General features: G+C 51.1%; 9 protein-coding genes across 9 annotated transcripts; 5 read left to right on the top strand and 4 right to left on the bottom strand.

The window, feature by feature from the left end:
- Positions 1 to 459: 459 nt before the first annotated feature.
- PSV08DRAFT_222791 (phosphatidylethanolamine-binding protein) lies at positions 460 to 2831 on the bottom strand. Its single transcript, XM_066092174.1, has 2 exons — positions 1748 to 2831; positions 460 to 1217 (listed from the first exon to the last, which is right to left on the bottom strand). Exons 1-2 carry the CDS (start codon positions 2604 to 2606, stop codon positions 562 to 564), a joined length of 1515 nt encoding a protein of 504 aa, XP_065949264.1. The 5' UTR covers positions 2607 to 2831; the 3' UTR covers positions 460 to 561.
- A 1164-nt stretch (positions 2832 to 3995) lies between these two features.
- On the top strand, positions 3996 to 6816 carry PSV08DRAFT_41176 (Dynamin central region-domain-containing protein). Its single transcript, XM_066093901.1, has 4 exons — positions 3996 to 4207; positions 4305 to 4697; positions 4750 to 6414; positions 6465 to 6816. Exons 1-4 carry the CDS (start codon positions 4109 to 4111, stop codon positions 6780 to 6782), a joined length of 2475 nt encoding a protein of 824 aa, XP_065949263.1. The 5' UTR covers positions 3996 to 4108; the 3' UTR covers positions 6783 to 6816.
- Positions 6817 to 7387: 571 nt separating this feature from the next.
- On the bottom strand, positions 7388 to 8180 carry PSV08DRAFT_362043 (ATP synthase E chain-domain-containing protein). The gene is made up of 3 exons (XM_014217832.2): positions 8106 to 8180; positions 7796 to 7979; positions 7388 to 7729 (listed from the first exon to the last, which is right to left on the bottom strand). Exons 1-3 carry the CDS (start codon positions 8127 to 8129, stop codon positions 7665 to 7667), a joined length of 273 nt encoding a protein of 90 aa, XP_014073307.1. The 5' UTR covers positions 8130 to 8180; the 3' UTR covers positions 7388 to 7664.
- A 245-nt stretch (positions 8181 to 8425) lies between these two features.
- Positions 8426 to 11131, top strand: PSV08DRAFT_202057 (WD40-repeat-containing domain protein). Its single transcript, XM_014217804.2, has 2 exons — positions 8426 to 9626; positions 9680 to 11131. The coding sequence occupies exons 1-2, from the start codon at positions 8634 to 8636 to the stop codon at positions 10826 to 10828; spliced, it is 2142 nt and encodes a 713-aa protein (XP_014073279.1). The 5' UTR covers positions 8426 to 8633; the 3' UTR covers positions 10829 to 11131.
- Positions 11132 to 11398: 267 nt separating this feature from the next.
- Positions 11399 to 13099, top strand: PSV08DRAFT_362041 (uncharacterized protein). Its single transcript, XM_066093020.1, has 2 exons — positions 11399 to 11620; positions 11745 to 13099. Exons 1-2 carry the CDS (start codon positions 11526 to 11528, stop codon positions 12967 to 12969), a joined length of 1320 nt encoding a protein of 439 aa, XP_065949262.1. The 5' UTR covers positions 11399 to 11525; the 3' UTR covers positions 12970 to 13099.
- Positions 13100 to 14328: 1229 nt separating this feature from the next.
- On the top strand, positions 14329 to 15002 carry PSV08DRAFT_296189 (uncharacterized protein). Its single transcript, XM_014217834.1, has 2 exons — positions 14329 to 14577; positions 14628 to 15002. The coding sequence occupies exons 1-2, from the start codon at positions 14430 to 14432 to the stop codon at positions 14807 to 14809; spliced, it is 330 nt and encodes a 109-aa protein (XP_014073309.1). The 5' UTR covers positions 14329 to 14429; the 3' UTR covers positions 14810 to 15002.
- A 1781-nt stretch (positions 15003 to 16783) lies between these two features.
- PSV08DRAFT_409599 (Alpha/Beta hydrolase protein) lies at positions 16784 to 18888 on the top strand. Its single transcript, XM_014217835.2, has 4 exons — positions 16784 to 16847; positions 16905 to 17193; positions 17258 to 18258; positions 18321 to 18888. Exons 2-4 carry the CDS (start codon positions 16930 to 16932, stop codon positions 18781 to 18783), a joined length of 1728 nt encoding a protein of 575 aa, XP_014073310.1. The 5' UTR covers positions 16784 to 16847; positions 16905 to 16929; the 3' UTR covers positions 18784 to 18888.
- A 2114-nt stretch (positions 18889 to 21002) lies between these two features.
- On the bottom strand, positions 21003 to 21797 carry PSV08DRAFT_390022 (uncharacterized protein; the record flags this gene model as incomplete). The annotated part of the gene is made up of 1 exon (XM_014217836.1): positions 21003 to 21797. The coding sequence occupies one exon, from the start codon at positions 21795 to 21797 to the stop codon at positions 21003 to 21005; it is 795 nt and encodes a 264-aa protein (XP_014073311.1).
- A 453-nt stretch (positions 21798 to 22250) lies between these two features.
- Positions 22251 to 22901, bottom strand: PSV08DRAFT_351251 (uncharacterized protein; the record flags this gene model as incomplete). The annotated part of the gene is made up of 3 exons (XM_014217780.1): positions 22251 to 22621; positions 22668 to 22764; positions 22824 to 22901. The coding sequence occupies 3 exons, from the start codon at positions 22899 to 22901 to the stop codon at positions 22251 to 22253; spliced, it is 546 nt and encodes a 181-aa protein (XP_014073255.1).
- Positions 22902 to 23494: the final 593 nt, after the last annotated feature.

Genomic DNA, 23494 nt, shown 5'->3' with positions numbered 1-23494 from the left:
GTGTGATGGGATTGGACTTTGGCGAGGCTAGAATGGGCATGGTGATCAGGGGCTCGCTTCGCAATCTGCAAAAACATCCGCAAAAAGACCGCTTTCTGGTGGTGGCAAGGGCACTGCATCAGTCTGGAAATGGCGATTCTGTGCTGGGGCTGGAAGATCCGCAGTATGTGTTGAATTGTCGCGATGGCTCGGACAATGCAATGTAGTGGTGTCCAAATGTTGTATGTCACGGTTCTGAGGGTGAGCTATTAGTACAGTGTTGCTTCGGACACACCAAGTGTCTGGATGCTACCTCATGGCTTCATGTTCCCCTATTTTTCAAGGCCATCAAACAACAGCGAGAATGTGGCAAAGTTAGTAGCCAAAGGCTGTTGAGATCAAGCCTACGAATATACATTTATTGCTGTTGACACGTCTTGGAACCAAATGCTCCGTTCGCCCTCATGAAAACATTATAGATGATTGATAAAATTCCGATTAGACTCCATTAAACTCTGTTCCGGTACCCACAGAAGAAATTAAGGTATTATGTCGTGATTAATTATACAAAAGCCGTTATAGTTACTGCTTCTCGTTCTCGGAATAGATAAAGTTCGCTGCCACGGGAACGAGCTCGTTCTCCTGGGCCCATTCTCTTACGCCGCCACGTTCTTTCCCCGTACCCCAATGTTTACGGTCCTGCGGTTTGCTCGGATGCAAAGGCTCGGTAGTTCCATTCTTGGGCGCGAAAACAAGAAACACGTAGCGATGTTTGCCAGTCTTGGGTGGTGGGCCAGGAGGTTTGTATTCCATGACATCATCCAGCTCTTCTGTTGATTCAATCTCCTCAGTGAGGCCAAACTCTGGCACAGGCAGGACAGAAAACGCATCTTGAGCAATGGAGACATTGGAAGCAATCCAGTGACAGAATTCACTCCACTCTGGGTTGTCGCGGGACGGGGCATCTGGGTCTGTCAAGGTGACAATATAGCTCATTCCAGAACTAGCGTGCTTGCCGTCCGGGCTAGTGTCGTCGTGCAGAATGACGGTGGGTTGCTTCTGAAGGTCTTCTGGATCGACAGTATTGCCTAGCTTAGCCTTGGCATCCGGCCAGGCGATGGAAAGTGTGAGACTGGGGAGAAAGTCGTCGATGACTAGAGGGCTGTCAGTGCTGAATGTTGGCCTCGTACACGAGTTGAATGAACATGCCGGTAGGAATGATTTCGGCATTATGAAGTCTGCAGCTCTTAGTCAGGAAAAGCCGACCAGTAGTTCAAGTTGCGAAAAACTCACTGTGTCCTAACATTTCTGACATTTTTGGGGCCGTTGAGTAGAAGCGGTTTCTGCTCTACTGGAAGGGCAATTGCTGTTGCGCAAAGTTGCAGCCAGCAGATTGAGGCAATTGAGAATATGGAAGGCATTTTGCGGGTGAATGGAGCAGGGCGGCGTCCTGTGATTCTGGTATGCGGCAGTAGGTGGAATCTGCAGCTGGCATCAAGCATTTAATGTCATTGTCGTTCCTTCCTGGTAGTTTCCCCACACGTGCGTCATCTGTGCCTCAGCATTGTAGATCGACCATCGGATCGGGCAGAGGGCGCTGATTGGGCAACTACTGCGCAGAGATAAGCCACAAAGCAGACGTAATTAATCTAAATGTATTCGTCTTGTACTACTTGCGCTATGGGTATTTCTAAACAACAGGTACCGCCAGAAAGAAACAAGAAAAGAGGCCGATGTGAAGGAGCATGGGCGCGACCAGATCAGCAACCCTCGACGTGTTCATTGATCGAAGCATTGCAGAAAGTGTTGCTGTCAACGACGAAGCCCATGTTTTGCGAAATCTGGTATTCGGTTAGCTCCTGAGCTCCGCGTCCCGTCATTGTGCCTGTGCAGTCGCTGAGCAAAACACAATCCCATCCGTATGAGTATGCATCGGACACGGTGCCAAAGACGCATTGATCCGTGTTGACGCCAGCAAAGAGCAGCGTGTGCTTGCCAGATGCCCGGAGATACTCATGGATGGGCTCCCTCTCAGACCAGAGACCGCTCATTCGTGTCTTGTCGAAAAAGAGATCGCCGGGCTGGGCGACTGCTTGAAACGGTCCGTATAGGGCTGCGTTCCACGTCCGCTTGAACAGGCATCGTCCTTGGCCGTCAGGCAGCTGAGCGCCCAGCCCCACATGCCATCCCAGCGTCTTGCTGAAGCCGCGCTGGACAGCAGGCGCCATCCTGTTCAGGTCGTGGTCGGTGATGCCCCAGTTCAGCCAGGCAACTTGGATGCCTTCTTTTCGGCATCTCTCAATGACCTTCAAAGTAGGATCGATGGCAGTAATTCCTGCTGCGTGGTCGCGATACAATGGATGAACAAAGTAGTTTTGCATGTCAACGACGATCAAGACTGACTTGCCAGGGTCAATCATGAAGCCCGTGTGGTTGCTGCGTTCTTCATCGCACTCGAGAACCATTTTCCGGTCCGCGCCTCGAGACAAGTCGAACTTTTTGGTGGCCGGTGAATAGAGCCATTGGCCTTGGCCTCCGAATGGAATAGATGCAGTGCATGTTATAGTTCCTATGGTTATGTCGTGATTTTCTTGGGTAGTGGTGACGGTTAGAGACTCTGGGGCCATGGAAGCTTGTTTGAGAAGACGGGTAAAGTGGACTTGGCTTGGAAATGGGCTAGAATCGGAATGAGATTGAGACTGAGATGCGCACGCGGATGAAGAAGGGGGGGGGTGGTGCAGAGGTCAGCGTCGACGGGCGACTTTTGTAGGCCAGGTGCAAAGGGCGGTTCTTCCTTTGTTTGCGGTGCGCATGATAACAGGGCTTATCTCTTGACGATAGGCTTCCTTCGGCAGGCAGACAGGCAGAGCTTAGGCAGAGCTTGGTCACAGCATCAAGATTCGGTCGGGGTTATCTACACTTGTCAGCTTGTGCAAAGGCATGATACCGTCGGCAGGTACACGTGACGGTACCTGGCCGTGATGGCGCGGCCAATGAAGCCGGGTCGCAAAAGGAGATGCATGGCGATCAGCCCGCATTCCCCAGGATGTGGAGACGGCATCTGGAGATGTGGTTTGATAATGTGGTGTGGTGGCCGCTGGCCGTGGCGAGGGCAGCGATAAGGGTGGTTGGTGAGCAGCGATAAGGGTGGTTGGTGAGCAGCGATAGATAGCCGTGCCGTCTTGGTTGTACTACGCCAGGCGCGGGGCCCGACAATACCCGACCGCCGGCGGGAGTAGGCTGGGCTAGGCTGGTAGTGTCGTGTGTGTAGTGTACATGGCACCGTGTAGTCGTCAGTCTCCAGCCTACAGACCTACATACGTGTCATGCCCTCTTCGCACCCGCCAGCAACAGGCGACCCCATCGAAACCCGACGGGGAGAGGCGTGGTGCTGCCAGTGCAGACACGCTCGAGGTGTGTCGAATTGTGGGTGCTCAACCAGGGGCTGCGGAGCCGTGCGATGAGTTGTTCTGATGGCTTGGCCCACTGCCAGTTTCCCAACACTTGAATGCTGATGACGCTGCTGGTGCGACTGCGTGTTTTTCTTCTCATGGCATTGCGCACCCCGGCTGTCGTGTGCTGCGGGCTGCTGTGCGCTCCATGTACACAGGTACTCATTATGTACCCGGCAGCTGCTGTGGCGTTTGACAGGCCAGGCCCATGGCTCACGGCCAACGCCAGCGACCGCCTCGAGCTCTCCATGAACAACAGCCCTGGGGGGTTGCTTGTCGCGTGTGCTGGCGTCCAGCGCTCCTTTATGCGCAGAAACATGGGTAGCCCGAGGCCAGACTAAAGGAGAGTGGTGAGTGCGAGTGCGTGATGTGGGGAGCAGAGTGCCATGCTGGCCGTCACGTGCCCGCCGCCTTGGAACATGAACTTTCAAGCGAAGTGACGACGGAGCTGCAGCAAAGGCCCTCCCGTCCAGAGCCTCTGCACCCCCCAAAGGCCGCCATCACCTATATCTCCCCGCCTGATCCCGCACTTGTACTCTGCACATACCCCTCCTCCCCCCGTCCTGCCACGACTTTCCCCCCCGCAGCATTCGGTTCCGCCATCTGGTCTGGTCTGGCTGTCCGGCAACGAGTCCGTCCCGTGAGGTGCAAAGAAACGACACATACACAACAGCGCTATGGCGGCGCTGGGCGAGGAACTCCTCAACATTGTCAACAGGCTCCAGGACCTGGTCTTCAACACGATTGGAAATGATTCCCTCGATTTGCCCCAGATTGTATGTGCGCCCCGGCCGGAAGAGGGAATGCGGTGAGGGCGGAGCAGATTTTCAACCGCTCCGCTGCATGCTGTCGAGGCGCTGCTAACTGGCCCAGGTCGTCGTAGGATCGCAGTCCTCTGGCAAATCGTCAGTGCTCGAGAACATTGTCGGCAAGGACTTCCTGCCCCGTGGCAGCGGCATCGTCACCCGCCGACCGCTCATTCTCCAACTCATCAACCTCCCCAGCGAACGCGATGAAGACGACGACGACGAAGTCCATGTGCCCCACACGCCCGCAAGCGTTGCCAGCCAGCAGGAGTGGGCTGAATTTCTCCACATTCCTGGCCAGCGCTTCTACGACTTTGGCGAAGTCAAGCGCGAGATCGAGAACGAGACGTCGAGGATAGCAGGAAACAACAAGGGCATCAACAGGCAGCCCATTAACCTGAAAATCTACTCGCCTCACGTCTTGAGTTTGACGCTGGTCGATTTGCCTGGTTTGACAAAGGTGGGCGCTTACGACTTTTTCTGCGTGGCAATCCCAGGCTAACAAAACACAGGTGCCCATTGGTGACCAACCCTCCGATATCGAGAAGCAGACACGGAACTTGATCACCGAGTACATTGCCAAGCCAAACAGTGTCATTCTTGCTGTCTCTCCCGCCAACGTCGATCTCGTAAACTCAGAGGCTCTGAAGCTTGCACGTCATGTCGACCCCATGGGTAAGAGGACCATTGGTGTCCTCACAAAGCTCGACCTTATGGACCACGGCACCAATGCCATGGACATTCTCTCGGGCCGTGTCTATCCACTCAAGCTCGGCTTCATTGGTATCGTCAACCGATCACAGCAGGACATCCAGGGCAACAAGTCCCTGGCTGATGCCCTCCAGGCCGAGCGGGACTTCTTCCGACACCACCCTGCGTACAGGAATATGGCAAACCGCTGCGGTACCCAACTGCTTGCCAAGAGCCTGAACCAAACACTCATGGCTCACATCCGAGACCGTTTACCAGACATCAAGGCACGCCTGAACACCCTCATGGGCCAAACACAACAGGAACTTGCGAGCTATGGCGACGTCACCTTCACTGGGAAAGAGCACCGTGGCTCACTCATCCTGCAACTCATGACTCGTTTTGCCTCTTCCTTCATTGCATCCATCGACGGTACCTCTACGGAGATCTCGACAAAGGAGCTATGCGGTGGTGCCCGGATATACTACATCTTCAACTCGGTCTTCGGCAACTCGCTCGAGCAGGTCGATCCTACCCAGAACCTGTCCGTACTGGACATTAGGACGGCTATCCGCAACTCGACTGGTCCCCGACCTAGTCTGTTCGTTCCCGAGTTGGCATTTGACCTCCTCGTAAAACCCCAGATCAAGCTTTTGGAAATTCCAAGCCAGCGTTGTGTCGAGCTCGTCTACGAAGAGCTAATCAAGATCTGTCACACATGCGGCTCCACTGAGTTGACAAGATACCCCAGGTTACAAGGAAAGCTCATTGAAGTCGTGTCAGATCTTCTCCGAGAACAGCTTGGTCCCTGCTCGGGTTATGTCGCCTCCCTCATCGATATTCAAAGAGCCTACATCAATACAAACCACCCCAACTTCCTTGGTGCTGCTGCTGCCATGTCATCCGTCATTAGCGACAAGGAGCAAAGGGAGAAGAAGATTGCAATGGAGGCTGAGAAGAAGAAGCGAGAGCAGAGAAGATTGAAAGAGCTCCAGAACGGTGCCAACGGGGAGGGCGCAGAAGACGGCGAAGGTGGTGACAACGCATCGCTGAAGTCTCTTCCTCTTCGAAAACACCAGTCCCAGACTAGCCGTAGCATGTCACCGGCTGTGGGACGGATGGTGAACGGATCTCAGAGCACAACAGCAGCACTCAATAGCCGCAACCGGTCACCTCCTGGTACTGCCCGTGACAGCTTCCTGAACTACTTCTTCAGCAAAGACAGCAATACCGCATATCCTAACCCACAGGGCTTGCCGCAAGCAACCCAACCGATGCTTGACAACCGGCCAGGAAGCCGGCACGTCACCCAAAATATCGAGCCTAGTTTTGCCCAGAGCATTCGGAGGGGTGACAGCAAGCAACCTGCCCATGTACTGGCGATGATGCCACCAGACACTGATGACTATGATGCACCGTCGAGTGCTGCTTTCAGTGCCCCTCCTCATAGCCCAAACATGGGCGGAGAAAACTTTGAAGGCGGCTTTGTAAGTTTCCATATCAGATCTTGTTGACGCTGCGTGCTAACTTCACACAGCCCTCCAACCCTGAGCAAGCACCAGCCCTTACAGAACGCGAAGCGCTTGAGACTGAGCTTATCCGCCGGCTCATCTCATCGTACTTCAACATTGTGCGAGAGACTGTTGCTGACCAAGTGCCCAAGGCGATCATGCATTTGTTGGTCAACCACTCCAAGGATGTTGTACAGAACCGTCTGGTGTCTACGCTGTACAAGGAAGATCTCTTCCAGGAGTTGTTGTACGAGGATGACACAATCAAGGCTGAGCGCGAGAAGTGCGAGAAGCTGCTCAAGACGTACAAGGAGGCCGCCAAGATTGTCGGTGAGGTATTGTAATAGAAGCAGGGGTTGAATGATGAAATAAAAAGGCATAGCTTCACGGCAGGTTGTTAAAGATGTGCAACTATGTGTGCCTTTGCGGCTTGGCTGCAAGGGATCGGGGTAAGGCTAGTGTCAAGCGCTTGTGAGGCGAATGGGGGAAAGGAAGGGCCGCGCAGCGTTCATGTTGCTTCGGCCCACTTGTCTCGTCTCTTTCTGCGCTTTTGGCATTTGATACTCTTCTGTTTGGAAACCCACTCCACTGCTTTTGTTTTGATTTATTTTTTTTTTTTTTTTTTTGGATTGGATACATCTCGAGAGTTGCATGGCACTTTCTCTCATGGGCTCTGGTTTTGGCTTTTTTTGTTACGAATTAACGCCCATGGGTGGTTTCAGAGGGGGCCAGGTGATGAGATGAGACGAAATGAGACATGTATAGAATACAACGTTTTCTGATATTAAAAGATATGACTTGGGCCAATGAGCACGTGACATTGTAGGCGGTCTGTGGTATGCATACCCTTCTGTTGTTCGTGTTGCTTGTTTGTCTCTGTTCACTATCAATTGAGTGGGGTTGTTGATTGGGTTGACCGAGTGCAACAATGAAATCAGAAGAGAAGAGGAAAAACAAGATGAAGTAAAGCAAGCCAACGGGCGCCATCATTCAAACTTGAAGCATGTGTATTTGAAAACGTGATCAACCCGACGTCTATGTTGTACAAAAAGGGCACAAAAGTACCGGGAGATTGGTATCTCGTAGATGTCGTACGACTATTGACTAGTTATCCTCTCTGTCTCTCTCCCCCTCCTCTCCCAGTCGTCCTCTGGGCTTGGCAAAAAGGGGACAGCCGCATTATGTCCATGCTAGGGTAGGAAACATGAAGCCTTCTCTGACTAGGCTTATTTGTCGGTTATGCCGAGGAGAGCGTGTAGATCGGCATTGGGATCTTTCGGGTCGGCCTTGGCTGTTTTTTTTTCATCAGTCAGTCAAACAAGTTCGGCTAAGAAAGATTGGCAGCAAAATGACGCACCTCCCGATGATTTTGGCTGTTCTGAAGGGTGGTCTCGTGCCCATTGCTCCTTTGCTTGTCTGATCAACGCCTGCTTGTGGTCCCACTCCTTTTGTGCGGCCTTTGCCCGGTCGGCGGCAGACAGCGAAAGCTGATGGTAGGCACCATAAAAGACTCCCAGGCCGAGTGCGGACCACCGGAGGACCTGTGATTGTAATCCATTAGCCGTCATTGTCAATTAAGTCTGGTGGTGTTGCAGGACCCCAGGCAAGCACACTGTTCTGGATATTTTGGGGGGGTCCTTTGGCGGGATGGAGGGGGCTGAGCGTACGTTGACACCGACGGATGTGGACATGGTGACGGTTTTGGGGGGGGCGTATGAGATGGCTTGCGATAACCGTTGTTCTTGGTCGTCTATGTCCAATGGCAGATATTCCGGACGAGACGGTGGTGTAGACGCCGGGGGGATGGGATCCGGGGCGGCAAGACGAGGGGCGTCGGGGCGGATGCGGGTTGTTGGGCGTTGCAGAGCTGTCAAAGTTGAGGTTGGACCTGGCGCAAGATTTGGTCGGGGCTGCTGCCCTCGCTGCGAGCTAGTGCGTCCTTCCCCCCCGTCCCTGAACACTCACCACTGAACACTCCGCTTGGCGCGACGACGTAGCCACATAACAACCACACACGCCACGCTGTTTATTTTTTTTGCTGCTGCGGTCACTGGGCGCAAGAACGCAGAGAAATACAGAAAATATCAAACGGCCATTCACATGCATGGGGTTATATAACCAGTGACACGGCAACAAACATCCAGATACACCAACACATACAACGCATACACACTGGTCCCCTCCACATCTCCGCTATGGAATCGACAATGCAACAACGGCGGGATGAGATCCTTGCGAAAAAGGCAAAGCTCGCTGAGCTGAAGCGCCAGCGCGAACTGAGAAAGGCAGAGTCGGCGAGCCGGCAGTCGACAACAGGCAGTCCGCTGGGGGAAGTCCTCTCACCAACACCAAGGCGAAGCGAAGACCTCGATCGGAGAACCGACGTCAACAACCTCATCAACAGCATTCTCGGCGAGAGCAGGCCTGGATCAACTGGACCTGGCTCACCTGCCGGCCCAGGGCGGGCGACCCGACCGACGTCAGTTGTCAGCGCAGGCCAGCTCAGCAGCGATGAAGGCTCCGCCGGCTTCCCGCCATCTGCTGGCATGATCGACCGAGAGATGCAGACACTTTCGATTGGCCCACTGGCTACCGTGTACGAAATCGACGGCCAAGTCACAAACGAGATCAAGAAAGAAAAGGAGATCATAACCTACAGCAAAGGAGTGCAGGCGAGCATAGAATGGAGTCCCTCAAAGGAACGTCGCGCGGGCGGCAGCGACAGTGAGCGCGACGATAGCCCTACACGATCACCCAAGAGCAAGAGGATGAGCAGGAGACAAAAAGAGCGTGAGGAGGAGATTCGAGCCCAGCTGCGCAAGGAGATTGAGGAAGAGATCAAGGCAGTCCAACAACCACCTCAGGAAGGTGCGCCACAGCCGGGATCAGACGAGAACTTCCCCTTCAAGACGCTTACCAACGAGGAACTCACAGCCGTGGAGAACTCGGAGGAATTCATTGGCTTTGTAGAGCGGAGTACAAAGGTGCTGGAGCGGGCTCTCGACCAACAACTAGGCTATGACATTCTGGCCGACTATGCGCATGCAGGTGTGGATGTCGACGACTCGGATGAGGGCTACGGCTCGAGTGGAGCAAAGAAGGGTCGGCGGATAAGGGAGGTTGCGCAGTTCTGGGATGAGCGGTGGAGCAAGAAGCGAATGATTTCCGATCTGGGCTTCTCCACAAAGGTAAGGAATACCGTCTTGTTGCACAAAACCACTACTAACAACAGACTTGAAAGTTTCCCGAACTCGTCCTCGCCTCGTATACAAAGAACCCGTCTGCTCCACACGACCCGGATGGTCTTGTCCAAGTCTGGAACCTGCACATGCATGATCGACCCGAATACATTTTCCACGCCCAGTCCGACATCCTTACTGCCAAGTTCTCTCCATTCCATCCGAACCTCATTGTTGGCGGTGCTTACTCTGGCCAAGTGCTGTTGTGGGACACTCGGGCCAAGTCTGCACCTGTGCAAAAGACACCTCTTACAGGATCTGGTCATACACATCCCGTTTACTCACTGGACATTGTCGGTACACAGAATGCCAACAACATCATCTCATGTTCAACGGATGGCGTTGTATGTGGCTGGACAGTCGACATGCTTTCGCAACCACAAGAATTCCTCGAACTTACGTCACCGCCTCCAGCAAAGACGGACGACATGGCCGTGACTAGCATCGCTTTCCCTCAATCGGATCCAACATATTTCCTTGCTGGCACAGAAGAAGGGTCCATCTACCCGTGCCATCGCTACGATCGTGCGGGTGCAAAGGCCGGTGTGGATGGGCGTGTCAAATACGCTGGCCATGCTGCGCCTGTCATGAGCTTGGACTTTCATCCGGCAAAGGGCCAAATTGATCTTGGCGATCTTGTCCTATCATCTAGTGTCGACTGGAGCGTCAAGCTATGGAAAGTCCGGCCCCCAGCCGCCACGGGCGCGACCAATGTCACTCTACCCGGCGCCGCACAACAAGTCACGCCCGTGCTGGACATTGCGCGTGAGGATCTTGTGTACGATGCGCGATGGTCGCCTGTCAAGCCCTCTGTATTTGCTCTTGTTGATGGAGCAGGCAGCCTAGAAGTGTGGGACATCAACGTCGACGTCGAAGTGCCTGTACAGTCTGTCAAGCCTAGTGATGGCAAGCGAGGCGCATTCACGAACATGCCGACGGGCTTGGGATACATGAACAGAAGTCTGAACAAGCTAGCATGGGAGAGGAATGAGGGCAGGAAGGTGGCCGTTGGTGGCATGGATGGCGTTGTCACAGTGTTCGAAGTTGGCGAAGACTTGGGTGGTGTACAGACGAGGAGCGAGGAATGGAGCGGGGTGAAGAGGCTTGTGAACCGACTTGAAGGGCATGGTGATGGTGCGAATGGGAAGTAGGCTTCGCATGGTCAACCTGCTGGGAGTTATCATGGAGGGCAGACAGTCCACAATATCCCAAAACTGTGGGATAATACTCCAAATTTCCCTAAGCGGAAACCTCGTTTTTGACAAGGACGAGATTGATTGCTTTTTAACATACCCCCCCATGTAGTTATTAACATATTTTTTCTTGCCGCCCATATGCATCTGTTGAGCTTATGGACTCAAGTACATTATAGCATGGCGATGCAACCGTTTGGTCAACTCAATGGCTCACGTCTATTGCCCCTACTGAACGGGTCTCTTGCATCAGCAGAATTCATGGATAGCGGGATATATGCCTGTACATTTGAGTGGAACGTGGTGAGGACGGCCCGTTAGCGCACCAAACTACTGTTGTTGATTGCGTGTCGCTTTGCACGCGGCTCTGCCCTCCTGCCAGTCAGATATGTTATGACCCCTGTTGCACACAGCCACACCACAAGCCACACATGCACCTCCTACACACCTACTACATCATCCACCCGGGCTAGCGGGTTAGCAGGTTTCCTGTCGCAAACGGCATCGAGGCTCCGCGGCTGCCTCGTTCTTTCTCTTCTGACCCGAAAAAGAGCTGATCTGTCTTGCTTGACCTATGTTGTTCAATCATCCAGACGGGTCCTAATGCCTCTCCTTGGACAGCGACGTCTATCTTCCTCAATTGAAGACATGAGCAATGCTTCGTGTTGTACTGACTCTAATACCCACGCTACCATCGCCGGCTTTCTTCCAGTCGCCGCCGCCGCAACAGCAAATAAAGCATGAACAAATGTAAATCAATTCCTTTGACTGTTGCTTCCCTTGAGGCTGGTTCAATTGCAAATCGTGGGAGCCGGAACAGAGAGATATAAGAATATGAAGCAACGATACTGACTTTGATCACGATACGTTCTAGTGCGATGACTTCCTGCCTGTCAGCAGTAAAGAGCAATTTCCCTTGCCATACCATACCTGCACCAGACTACGCATGTCTCTGCAGCCAACACCTATGGCGCATCTCGTGCTATGAAAACTACGCCCCAGGGCCGTGGGACCATGCAGATCGCACCGTAACAGAAGGACATGCCCACAACACGTGTCGCGCAGCAGGAAGCGTAGTCCTGGATAAGGTCCAAAAGGAACACGCACGGCGAAAACGGCAAATAGGCGATTTTTTGTCGAGTATTGTGGGCGATGTGTCGTCAATTTTGTCAAGCAAGGGCGTTACGGTTCCTACCGCTGTGATTGAAAGTGTGGCTGGCGGAGTAGTGAATGCCTTGCCGACGCCCGTGGATCCGACAAGTATTGCAGTCAGGGTCACGGCAACAAGTGCAGTCGGAGACGAAAATGGATCCATGACTATCACAAACATAGGAGAGTTTACTTCTTCATCGACCCGAAGAGCAGCCTCTGTGACTTCCTCAGAAGGACTGGCTTCTTCGTCTTCTGCCACTCCTCTACCACTATCCCCATCCAACTCAGACTCAGAGACTTCAGCAGGTCTCATCGCTGGCGTGGTGATAGGAGCCATTGCAGCACTAGCCCTGATTGGAATCTTCATCCTACTCCTCCTTCGGCATCGCAGGAAAAACAAGTACCGACCCTCATCGCCATTCACAGACAAAGAAGCTAGTCCCACGATATCGTCATTGTCTTCCAATGGTCATGTACCCCAAATCAACACTTCTTCGATAACGCCTAATCCAAGGGCACCACCAGCGGGCACACCCACTGCTCTGGTATCCCCAGAGCCCGCATTGCACTCCCCAATCTCCCCAATCTCTCCTATCATCCCGCAAGACCAAGCACCCTGGGCGTCTTCTCCGTCAACGCTTGCTGGGGGAACCTTGCCTAGATATTACTCTTCTGCCGGTAACATACCACTGTTCTCTCACTATTACCCGGATTCTAAGATGCCGCAAAGCTCTGAAATGCCGACATCTGCGAACGCTTGGGAGCTCGATGGTAGAGAGATATCGCCTCTGGATGAGCTCGGCGTTGAGCAAAAGCACTATCTGGATATTAACAACGGCGTGCAAAGACAAGGACAGGGCCAGGCGCAAGTGACGAATTTCCAACCTGGTGAGGAAAATCGTCTACAAGGAGAGTTCATAGGGAATAAGCCGGTCGAGAGTGCTTAGTAATGCAGCCAAGTCTCGGGTTTCCATGAAATTCTTTCCATGTAATATGAGTTGTCATTTCATGAGATTTCTGTATAGCTGCAAGAGACCTTTGAAATGTCAAGTTTCGTGCTGCAAGGAAAATCGATTGAGGAGAATTCCATCCGGGTTGCGCTGTAGAACTCTCGTGAACTCGATCCATTCATGACGGTAGTGAGCGCTGCTAACATATCTCAAATATCGTTTGCAAGAACCCATCAAGGCTTCGTATTGTTGCAAAAGGTTGAATATGTTTATTTGATGATCTTGGCCCCAACACATTGTAGATCTGTTTCGCCGAGAAGGGCGTCGACTTTGGTGGAGCGCGCTAGTTGCGGATGCACGGAGCTTATTAATCACTCGCGTTGAGGCTTGTTATGAAATTACTGCAAATCTATAGTAGTACCTAATTTATCCGGGAGAAGCATGCAGTGACAAGGCCCCCAATGTGCGATCAGCTAGCTAAGCAAAGACTTAACGCCGACTTTGCAACCAAGCATTGCCTAGTTTACCTGCGAACCATGTCCAAGCATGGGATGTTTCCTATTATTAGACGCGCCCTGTGGAACACAGAGACAGGAAAGAGGAGTGCCGATGGCATGATTGACCTATCGGGCCTTGTGTGATTAGTATGCAATATTGAAATCGTAAGACAGATTACTACGACGAGTAATTCTACTACTAGTAGCGCAAACCCAGCCGCTGACCAAAAGCAGAGTTTTCGCCTATTGTCATCAATATCTGCAGGATCACGTTTATTCAAGGAGAGCAACTAGCAACAAATAGCCAAGACTCTCAAAGCCAGTCATGCAGACCGATGATTAGGTAGAGCCGGCTCCTGAGAGATCTTGTCTTCTTGATGATCATCATCTGTACAGTGTCCAATACGGAACAGACAACTTTGCCGACTCTGAAAGATTTGTCAAGACATCATCCAGCACACTCTTTGTGTTTCACAAGATTAAAGTCTTTAGACCCGACTTCGACGCAGTAACAAGCTACTAATGCTTGATAATACCTCAACCGAAGTACGCCATAGGGCTTGCACTTCGCCTATTATACGATTGGGTATGCGGTAAACCCTAGTAACAATAGAAGCTCACGTTTATCCCACTGGTAGCCTGATAGTCTTTTGAGACTACACTGCAAGACCTAGCGTCGGTTCTTGAACAACTCCGATATTTCCGACTTCCCACTTGTACAAAAACGGTCGTTGCTAAATGGGGTCACAGTGCTAATGCATGCTGCAGGGGTGTGAATAGAACGCTGATGATGGCATTTTCCGCTTGGGCACAGCGGTCGGGTACACATAAAACCTCATCACTCTTCCATCCAAAGTCTCAGCATCCAGCTGAACACATTCCCTCGACCCCCTTCTACCCCTTTGGCAATTACCCTACTCAAAGCAGCCACGCCTCAAACCAGTACCCAAGAAAAGCACAATGCAGTTTTTCTACGCCCTTCTCCCTCTCCTGCCCCTTGCAGCTGCGAACGGCCGAGTTCGCTTCAACGCATTCGACCACATCAATTGCCAGGGTTTCGAGGAAAACTACGACCTCAACCCTGCAACGGTAAAGGGCAACTTTCCAGGTAAGACCTTGGAACCTATGAAATGACAACAAGTTTAATGCCATCCAAAGGACCCCGCGGAGCTATTCAAATATTGCAAACTTCCCCAGGATGCCACATCACGCTCTACACCGGCTACAACCAGTCGCCAAACGACGGTAGCCGTCTTGCTATTCCTACCGACAATGCTAATTGCTACTTTAATGGCAATGGGTTCGAGCAGTATCACAGCTTTGGATATTACTGTCCTTAGACTGCCTGTATACAAAAGTTGTAAATGCCCAAAGGAGTTTAAGTAGCTCGAATGAGGGGCAGTTATTGTTACCGGTAGAAAAATAAAGACATGATTGAATTTGTTCTGTTACCTGTGGCTACAAGAAGATGATCTTCTTTGTGTACGAGAAAGTATCAGACATAACATAGACAGGTGCGAATATTCGAGTTAGCTGATATCGTAGAGAAAAAAGAACCGATTCTCTTACCTCTGCCACTAGATAATAGATATACTACGACAGTTTAGCATTAACCCACAATCTACAAAAATCCTGCCTTCGGTCGCATCAGGGACTACATACTGGACGTAAAAGACTCAAGCGCTTTTCACTTAGTATATAAAGAGCAGATCCCTCTGGAGCTACCTCTCCAAGGCTTATTGCCGGATATCAAAGCAGAAATACGTATTTCGAACTTGTTATGTAACCAAGTTTCCAGATACGAGAATTGAGCCAATAGTAGTAGTACTGTGGCCAACCGACAGCCACAAGCGACTTGTACTACCTGCGCAGCCACCTGCTCATTCAGCTCCACCAACAACACATTGCCAATAAGTCGGTTACTCCCACGTTGAGATGAGAACATGATTCCTGACGCAAATGCATCTTTCGATTTTGTTTTCTACATATGTGTGGGAAGTTGAAAGCATAAGAAACGCTATTGGTACGAGTAACCTCTCAGAGAAATTCCAGTACACTTTACGTCTTTAGTCTAAGACCTCGAGTTTAGAGCGTATGGTAGCTCCAAGTAGGGCGGCTATACACTTATCGCAATATGATCCTTTGAAGGCAGCGTCCAAAGGTTTGCGCATGCTTCGGCATGGGCCGAACAGATGGGTCTGAGGTATGAGCTGGACAAGGCTTGGTTTCCACTCTATCTTCTCTCGGCCTTGGCCCTAGTCATGTGCGCCTTGGCAAATATTGTACTCAGGACAATCATTCATGTACCGGACTTTCTAGACAGCGTATCGGCGCTGACAAGGGACTCGGATTACATCTAGAGTCTAGTGTTGTAGTACATAGTGCGCAGTATGTTAGCGAATGCAGGCTACCCGAGATAGTTGGATGTACTATCTCTATCCCGAGAATTACTACGTATAGTTGTTGTTTGAGAAGAGTTGCAGAAAAATTGACGAGCGCCAAAACTTCAAAGCTTCCTTTTGGCAAGTAACACGTCACTCGACAATTCATTGTAGAACTTGAATTGTCTTTAGCATGGAGAGAGGAATAAGGTTTTCAACCGAGGGATTTAACATGTTCTTATTGTAGATTCGTTGGGACCTTTGAATCCACACTGCACGACCCCTTGGAGCTAGCTGCGTAGGGCCGAATAGTGATATTGCTCAGCCAATAACACATGTCACTGCATAGATAACAGTGCTGCAGATGAACTAGATTGGCAAAACCGAGGCTGGCCTAGGGTAGTGGATGCCCTGCTAAGCGGCCAGGATGGTGCATGTAGTACCTGCCTAACTCGGCTAGAATCCCGGACTAAATATCAGAAAACCGTACTTGGCGGCGGCATTAAGCTCCCACAAGCTCTCAGCGTCGTATGCTTGTGTACGAGTCGCGCGGGGTCGTTGGTGAATGCCAGCTCTTCGGTTTCTTCCGGGGCTCTGATTTGGACACTTATTGATCTTTACTACTACTTTGATTGACTTTGTTCATCCAAGCACTATACATGCGCGACTAGTTGCCGGGCAGCGGTTGCTGCATCTTTTCTAGCCACGGGTTGATCGACCCAAAATGGACTCCACACATTGGGTCAATAAATGATGTCAACCATAGTTCAGGCCGCCTAAAGAGCCAACGATCCGGCCGACTAGTGCAAAGATAGGCTGACGATTAAGCAACACGAGAAGGTGGGGATGATGCCATGTGCACAGGGCGAAACTAGGCTACAATCGTAGCCTTGATACATATATATACTGGCGCCCGACGCTGTTCTGCGCTCTACCGAGTTGTTCTCTTTCGCTCGGGTCCATCGACTGCGGCAAGACTTTCGAAACTCTTCAAGGGGTATGAGAGGTCGTGCTTTAGGACTTTGATATACACGCTGACACCTAGTGACCACAGCCACCTACATCGAGAAAGCCTCACAATGAAGAGGGCGAGTCAACTGTGGGCCGCGCCTTTATTGGCAGCGGGTGCGCTTGGGCAATTTGTGCCTGCGCCTACAGATCTCATTACCAAGGAGGGCTACGCAAATATCAGCGTGCGCTACAAGCAGGTACCGGCTGGTATCTGTGAGATGAACCCGGATGTGAAGAGCTATTCAGGGTACGCAGATGTCGGGGAGAACCAACACATCTTCTGGTGGTTCTTCGAGTCCCGCAATCAGGATCCGGAACAAGCCCCTTTGACCGTAAGTGTTTTGTTTAATGCAACATGCACGCCCAGGTCTCGTTTAACTTTTTGTTTGTTTGCAGATCTGGATTAATGGAGGGCCCGGATCGAGTTCCATGATTGGGCTGTTCCAAGAACTGGGGCCGTGTGGCGTTGGACCGGATATGAAACCCTATGATAACCCATACTCGTGGTCCAACGTTAGTAATATGCTTTTTATCGATCAGCCTACCCAAGTCGGTCTTTCATACTCGATTCCAGTCCCAGGCTACAACGACGGTACCTACATCATTGAGCTACCAAATGCGACATGTCCGGACTATGCTGCAGAATATGGAACATGCGGAACATATTCAAAGCTAGACCTTACCTTGACGGCCAACAATACCCTAGGGGCGGCGCCAAACATGTGGAAGACACTGCAGGGCTTCATGGGAGCATTCCCCGAATACTCGCGTCACGGCGTCAACTTTGCGACGGAGAGCTATGGCGGACACTATGGACCAGTATTCAACGCCTATTTCCTGGATCAGAATGCGAAAGAGATTCCTGGTGCGCACAAGATTGAGCTGGACAACGTGTTGATCGGCAATGGGTGGTTTGACCCGCTTGTTCAGTACCAGGCTTATTACAACTATAGCGTGTATCCTGGCAACACATACGACTTTGATCCGTACAACCAGTCCGTCAAGGAAGAATGGTTCAACAATTTGTACGGCCCAGGCAATTGTGTTGACCAGCTTAAGCAGTGCTACAAGGATGGCTGGAACTCGGTATGCGCGGCGGCGGATCAGTTCTGTGCTTCCAAGGTGGAGCTCCTGTACGACACCTATAGCGGACGAGACGAATACGACATGCGGGAGTTGACGCCGGATCCATTTCCGTACTCGTATTTTGAGACCTACCTCAACTTACCTGAGGTGCAGAAGGCAATTGGAGCCTTCCAAAACTTCTCAACCAGCTCTAGCACAGTCAGCTCGTCATTTGGCACCACGGGCGACGACGGTCGCGAGTCGGGCACAATTGAGGCGTGCCAGAAGCTGCTTGCTGCAGGCGTTCAAGTATTGCTTTACTACGGAGACGCGTAAGTTTGGACAATGTCATGATTGAAATACAAAGAATAGGATTTGCTAATGTTTTGAGCAGTGACTACAACTGCAACTGGCTGGGCGGTCAAGTCGTGGCGGACCAGATCAGGGCCGAAGGCTACTCGAAAGCCGGCTTCACCAACATTAGTAGCAGTGACGGCATCGTGCACGGGCAGGTGAAGCAGTCTGGCCTCTTCTCGTTTGTGCGTATCTACGAATCGGGACACGAGGTACCTTTTTACCAGCCGCTTGTGTCACTCGAAATGTTTGAGCGCGCATTGAAGCGGGTCGATGTTGCGACAGGCAAGAAGAAGCTTAGTCACGACTACATGACAGTGGGCACGCCGACGAGCACCTACAGGGAGGGCAACGCGACCATCCAGATGAGCGTGACTCCAGCCAATGCGACGTACAACACTACGTTGAATGCACCTAACCCGAGCCTGGGCAGGCGGGACATGGCCAAGCACTTCTGGCGGCCAAGGGCGGGCCGGAAGGGACAGCGGGTTCTTTTAAGGTAAAATGGGAGGCAAGGCGAGTATGGAATAGGTTTGGCATCTATCAGGCGTCATGACCTTGTTGTTGAATAAATAAAAAAATCAAGTCCATCGTCAAAGGACGTTTGTTTCCTCGTGGTGCGTGAAGATAGTTTCAACTATGCAGCTGGGTATTGTGAGACTACTAAGCGTATACATCGATAACTACGGCGGTAGTTTAGATTCTCTTTAGCAGTGCAGGGTGAGTATGTGGAGCCGAGCAGTGCTATAGGTAGTATCGTAAGGTGAAACATGGCACAGGTCGAAGCCGTGTGCAAGATTTGGCGTGGAAACGGGCTGGTGCGGAATGATCTCATGCCAAGTAGCAGGCGGTGCATGAATCTTAGGAAACGTTTGAAGTTTGCAGTGAACAAGCAACTCTCGGCTCCCTTTCCCTACTTACAAATTCACGCCACCCTGCTCTTACACCGTGTCAGACCCTTGATCTGTCACCTTGCAAGTCGCTGCCATTAACCACTGCCGCACCTATTTTTACCCTTCGCTAGCTCTCTTAGAGCAATGTTCATATCTATGTACGAGAATCTATAGTATAATGATACGTTTTTCTCCCTAGATTTCTAGCACTGTTTACATACATAATGCTATGTAGCCTACTTCGGAGCGGACGAGAGAGCCGATCTTCGCAATAGCTAAACTACATAGTCTCCGTCCGTTTCCCTCCTAGAATCCTCAGATTCAGCGCTTGTCTCCTTCTTTTTACGAGAAGTGTGTAGTGGACCTTGACGTTTTACATCTTCTCCTTCTCGGAACCTCCTCACCCACTCTTTGACACGTTCTGATTTTCGGAATCTTTTTTTATATTTTCTCTTCGACGACTTTCTGTCGGAATCTTTCACGACAGACGGATCCAGCTCCGCCATACGCTTGAACATCAGAAGCTTCTCCAACTGAGAGCACATTGAATGCAACCAATTATACATTGATTCCTTGATGCAGCTTTTAGCAGAGTCTTCGCCTAAGTGCTCCTAGTGCGACTTACGGTGCTTTTATCCTTTGGTGTGAAATAGGAAACATTACCCACTTATCTCGCTCATGCTCTAACCATTGTTTAACTTCACAATCCACCACATAGTTCCAAAAGTGTTCAGGCTTCAAAGAATCTCCCTCTCTGATATCTCGAAGCCAACTCTTCTCATCGTGATGTTCCAGAGCATTGTCAACCCATTCCTGGGATAGCCAGGAACCGATTTTGTCTCGAGATTTCTGGAAGCAGTCGCCCATCATCCTTTCGAAATAGCCTCACCAACCAGGTTCTTATTGACTGTACCTGTTCAGGTGACGCTTGGTGAACGTCAGCCTGGTCGATGACCTGAGAGACATTGTCGTGAGTAAGCCCCTGTATTCAATCGACATAAAATTCCCCTAGATCTTCGCAAAGAGCTTGCAAAGACATGTATAGGATCTGGACGTGGCTTTCGTCAGTATCAAGCCGGATAGAAGCCTTATGCCGACGACGTGGCCATTCGAAGAAGTCCGTAAAACCATATCTGTCTTACAGCTGCTGCCCAATCACAGGATGGGATCAGCATTGGCTGTTGTCTGGCGGCTGAGGAGATTAGAGGCGCAGCAGTCGGGCTGCCTTTTAGTGGTTGTGTCAGTATGTATGTGCTGTCCCTCAACCTTGCGGCGCATCTTTGCAAGCTGCTTGGATCCAGTAAATGCAGCTGTAAGTGCTGGCTCAAGGAAGGATCAGCAAATTTGGCGGTTCTGCACTAGCTATATGTCTGCATCTTCTTTACTGAAGAAAGATACAGTCTGAGTGCTTTCAATACTCTCTCGTTTCAGACCGTTATTTCCCGTTGCCTGTCTCGAACGGTCGACTCTGCTGTGGCTATCTTCAACATAAGCCACAGTACACAACACTTTTGTACAGTAGAAGAGAAAAAGCACTGCAACAGGCAGGAACGAACATTAGAGAATCACGCGCTAGTGAGACATAGTGAGTAATCAAGGGATATAAAACTACTAGTCAGGTGTTGATGGGATGTAAAGAGTTGGCCTGGAACAAGTGAACAGTAGCTAGATTGAAGGCAACATCTTCCCTTTTCCGACTTGTAACTTAGCTACTATAACATTCTAAGATTGATTTTGAGTCTCATTTCACAATTAAAAGAACAAGAGCACGGATAGGCTGTACTACTACTTCCGTCCTCTTTCGTTCGATGGCCTCTAACTCATCGGAATCAAGAACCCATTATCCCTCTCCCCACCGCTCGTTCAATTTCTTCCAACATAGCCTGCACTCCCTGTGCGCCCCTCGGTGTTCCCCGCGGAAACTTGTATCGCCCTTCTACTCCGCCAGGTGGATCCACAAGCTTTCCGTGCGAAGAACCCGTGAAAAGCGGTATCTGGCCATCGTAGACTCGGATCGGGCTCAGCTTCTCTAGAGACTGCGAGTCGAGATCATCGAACAATTGGCTGAGGACACGCACATAGGCTCTTGTGAAACCCATATACGGCCCCCCTCCACGATAAGGTATGTTGGCCGGATCTTCAGCGTCCACTACAGTAACCCACGGCTCCAGGTCTAGGTTGGGGACTTTGCCGCGAACAAAGTCTGGCACACTCAGCAGCAAAGCCAGTGCAGCTTCGTCAATGACAATACACACATCGCGCCGGACGTCCGAGGGCCACTCTTCGTTGTCATCGTCGTCTTTATTTCTCTCCCGGCCAACAAAATCCGCAATCCACTGCTTGAAGGCCTTGCGCACTGAGGCATGGTCAGCCCCGCGCAGAAAAGCACTATCGGATATGACGGGTAGCGCAAATGTATCTGGATCCATCTCAGCCCCGCTATCCGACGGAGTAGCGTAGTCGTGCAGCTTCTTCAAGGCGGCAGCCCATTGTGCATCGTCGTTGTCATTGGCATAGGCGGTGCGAACAATGGCAAAGCCCCATTGGTGAGTGAGGCCTCTGATTGCGCTGCGGAACTGCGCAGAAAGGCTACTGAGATCCCGGGGCTGTGATTGCTCCGCCATCGTGAGGCTTGCCGTACTTGGTGGGTGAGAGGGGTGAGCGTGGCGCAATGTCAATTGTTGAAACGGGGGTGGGGCAGCAGGAAGGAGGCCTAGATAATGAAGTTTTAGCCGGTGCAGACAAAATTGTTGTTCCTGTCAGAAGCGTCCGAGACGGTCTCTAGCATGCCTTTGTTATTTGTCCTTGTATCGCCTTCGGCGTCTATCGTGTCGAAATGGGGCAGTTCCAACTTGGAAATGAACCGCCAAGCCAATTGCAGCATAACCCGCCCAGAGGCTGAAAGCGCAAATATGCTACAGTGACATGAGCTGTTTATAATGAGCGGTAAAAGGCTGGAGCAAACTCATGAGGACGGACTACCGGGCCAGGATGAGTCTAGTGTAGGGTATCGGAGCAGTGAAGGAACAGTCTAAATAATATTTACTATACAGGGGTTGGCTGAGATGCGACTACCACTATATCAAATTCGTATTGTCAATGGATATCTTCGCATTAGTAAGACCAAGCGTCTCAAGATGGTCTAGATGCTGGTTGACCTGCAGTGCTCTCTCCTGATACGTTTGATCGTTGGGATTGTTCAACGGGCTCCATGCCCAGCGCATATCCGCAATGGCACCGCGCACCCACGTACGCGTATTCGACGCCATATCTTCCAGGTATTCTCTGAACCAAATATCCCAGCAGTCCCGTATGTTGATTCCAGCGCTGGGATGTCCAAAGTTGTAGGCATCAGATGCTCGCTGGAACTCTTCGCGCAATACTCTGTTGATGCCCCTGAGCTTAGGCTGGAAATACGGATGGTTCAGATAGTTAAACACAGCGGTTGCTTTGATTGCGTCAATATGTTGGTCGTTTGTGGTGGCCCGCCATACTTAGTTCTCGGATCGACTGTAGCGCTTCACGAGGCTTGGTGCTGGCGACCATTAATAGCCAGCTGCCATCACTGATAGGGTCCAAGTATATCCAGATCTACAGCACCATGGTTAGTCTAATCATCACCCATCAATACCAACAAGCCAGCCACATACCCTAGCTTTCATCCCATTCAGGCTCGTCCGAAGCAAGACGAAATCCACCGTATTCAGCGCACTACCGAGCGCGTCCATGATACGCTCACTGGGAACTAGACCAAGGAACCCACCAGGCAAGGATGAACCGTTCGCGCTAGGTTTATTGAAGCCGTTGATGAAGAAATCGCAAGGGACTTTACACCTTCTATCACCCGGTGCATCGGTAAAAAAACAGAGCCATTGTCTGTATCTCAATGTGTTCAGCTATATAAGATCAAGGGTCAGCCATTACAATCAGGCAAGAGGAACAACAGTCTATCGCTTGCAGAAAGAGCGAGCGTCGAATTACTAGCATACAGTTCACCATCCGGGATCTAAGAAACTCTTAGGTTAGTCATGGAGCAGTGGTCCTCCAACATGTGTATCAGGGTATTGTCGTAGATAGGATTATTTGGGAGCCATTAGCCAGCCCTAGTCCACGGCCTCTTCTTCCACTTAATTTTCTTACCATTGGGGTTCGCTGGGTCGACACACTCAAACTCAACATCCATGTTGTCGTGTTTCTCAAGAGCACCGTAATGTTCTACAGGAGATGTGTTAAGGTATCTCGCGCCTTCACAGACCTAAATCCCATGCCACACTTGTCCCAAGTGCCAGGAGCATTTTCATCAAACGAGTCGAAGCATAGC

Source organism: Bipolaris maydis (assembly GCF_028858645.1).
Source record: "Bipolaris maydis strain C4 unplaced genomic scaffold PSV08scaffold_6, whole genome shotgun sequence".
In the NCBI taxonomy this organism is placed as follows: domain Eukaryota; kingdom Fungi; phylum Ascomycota; class Dothideomycetes; order Pleosporales; family Pleosporaceae; genus Bipolaris; species Bipolaris maydis.
This window is presented reverse-complemented; position numbering and strand designations above follow the sequence as displayed.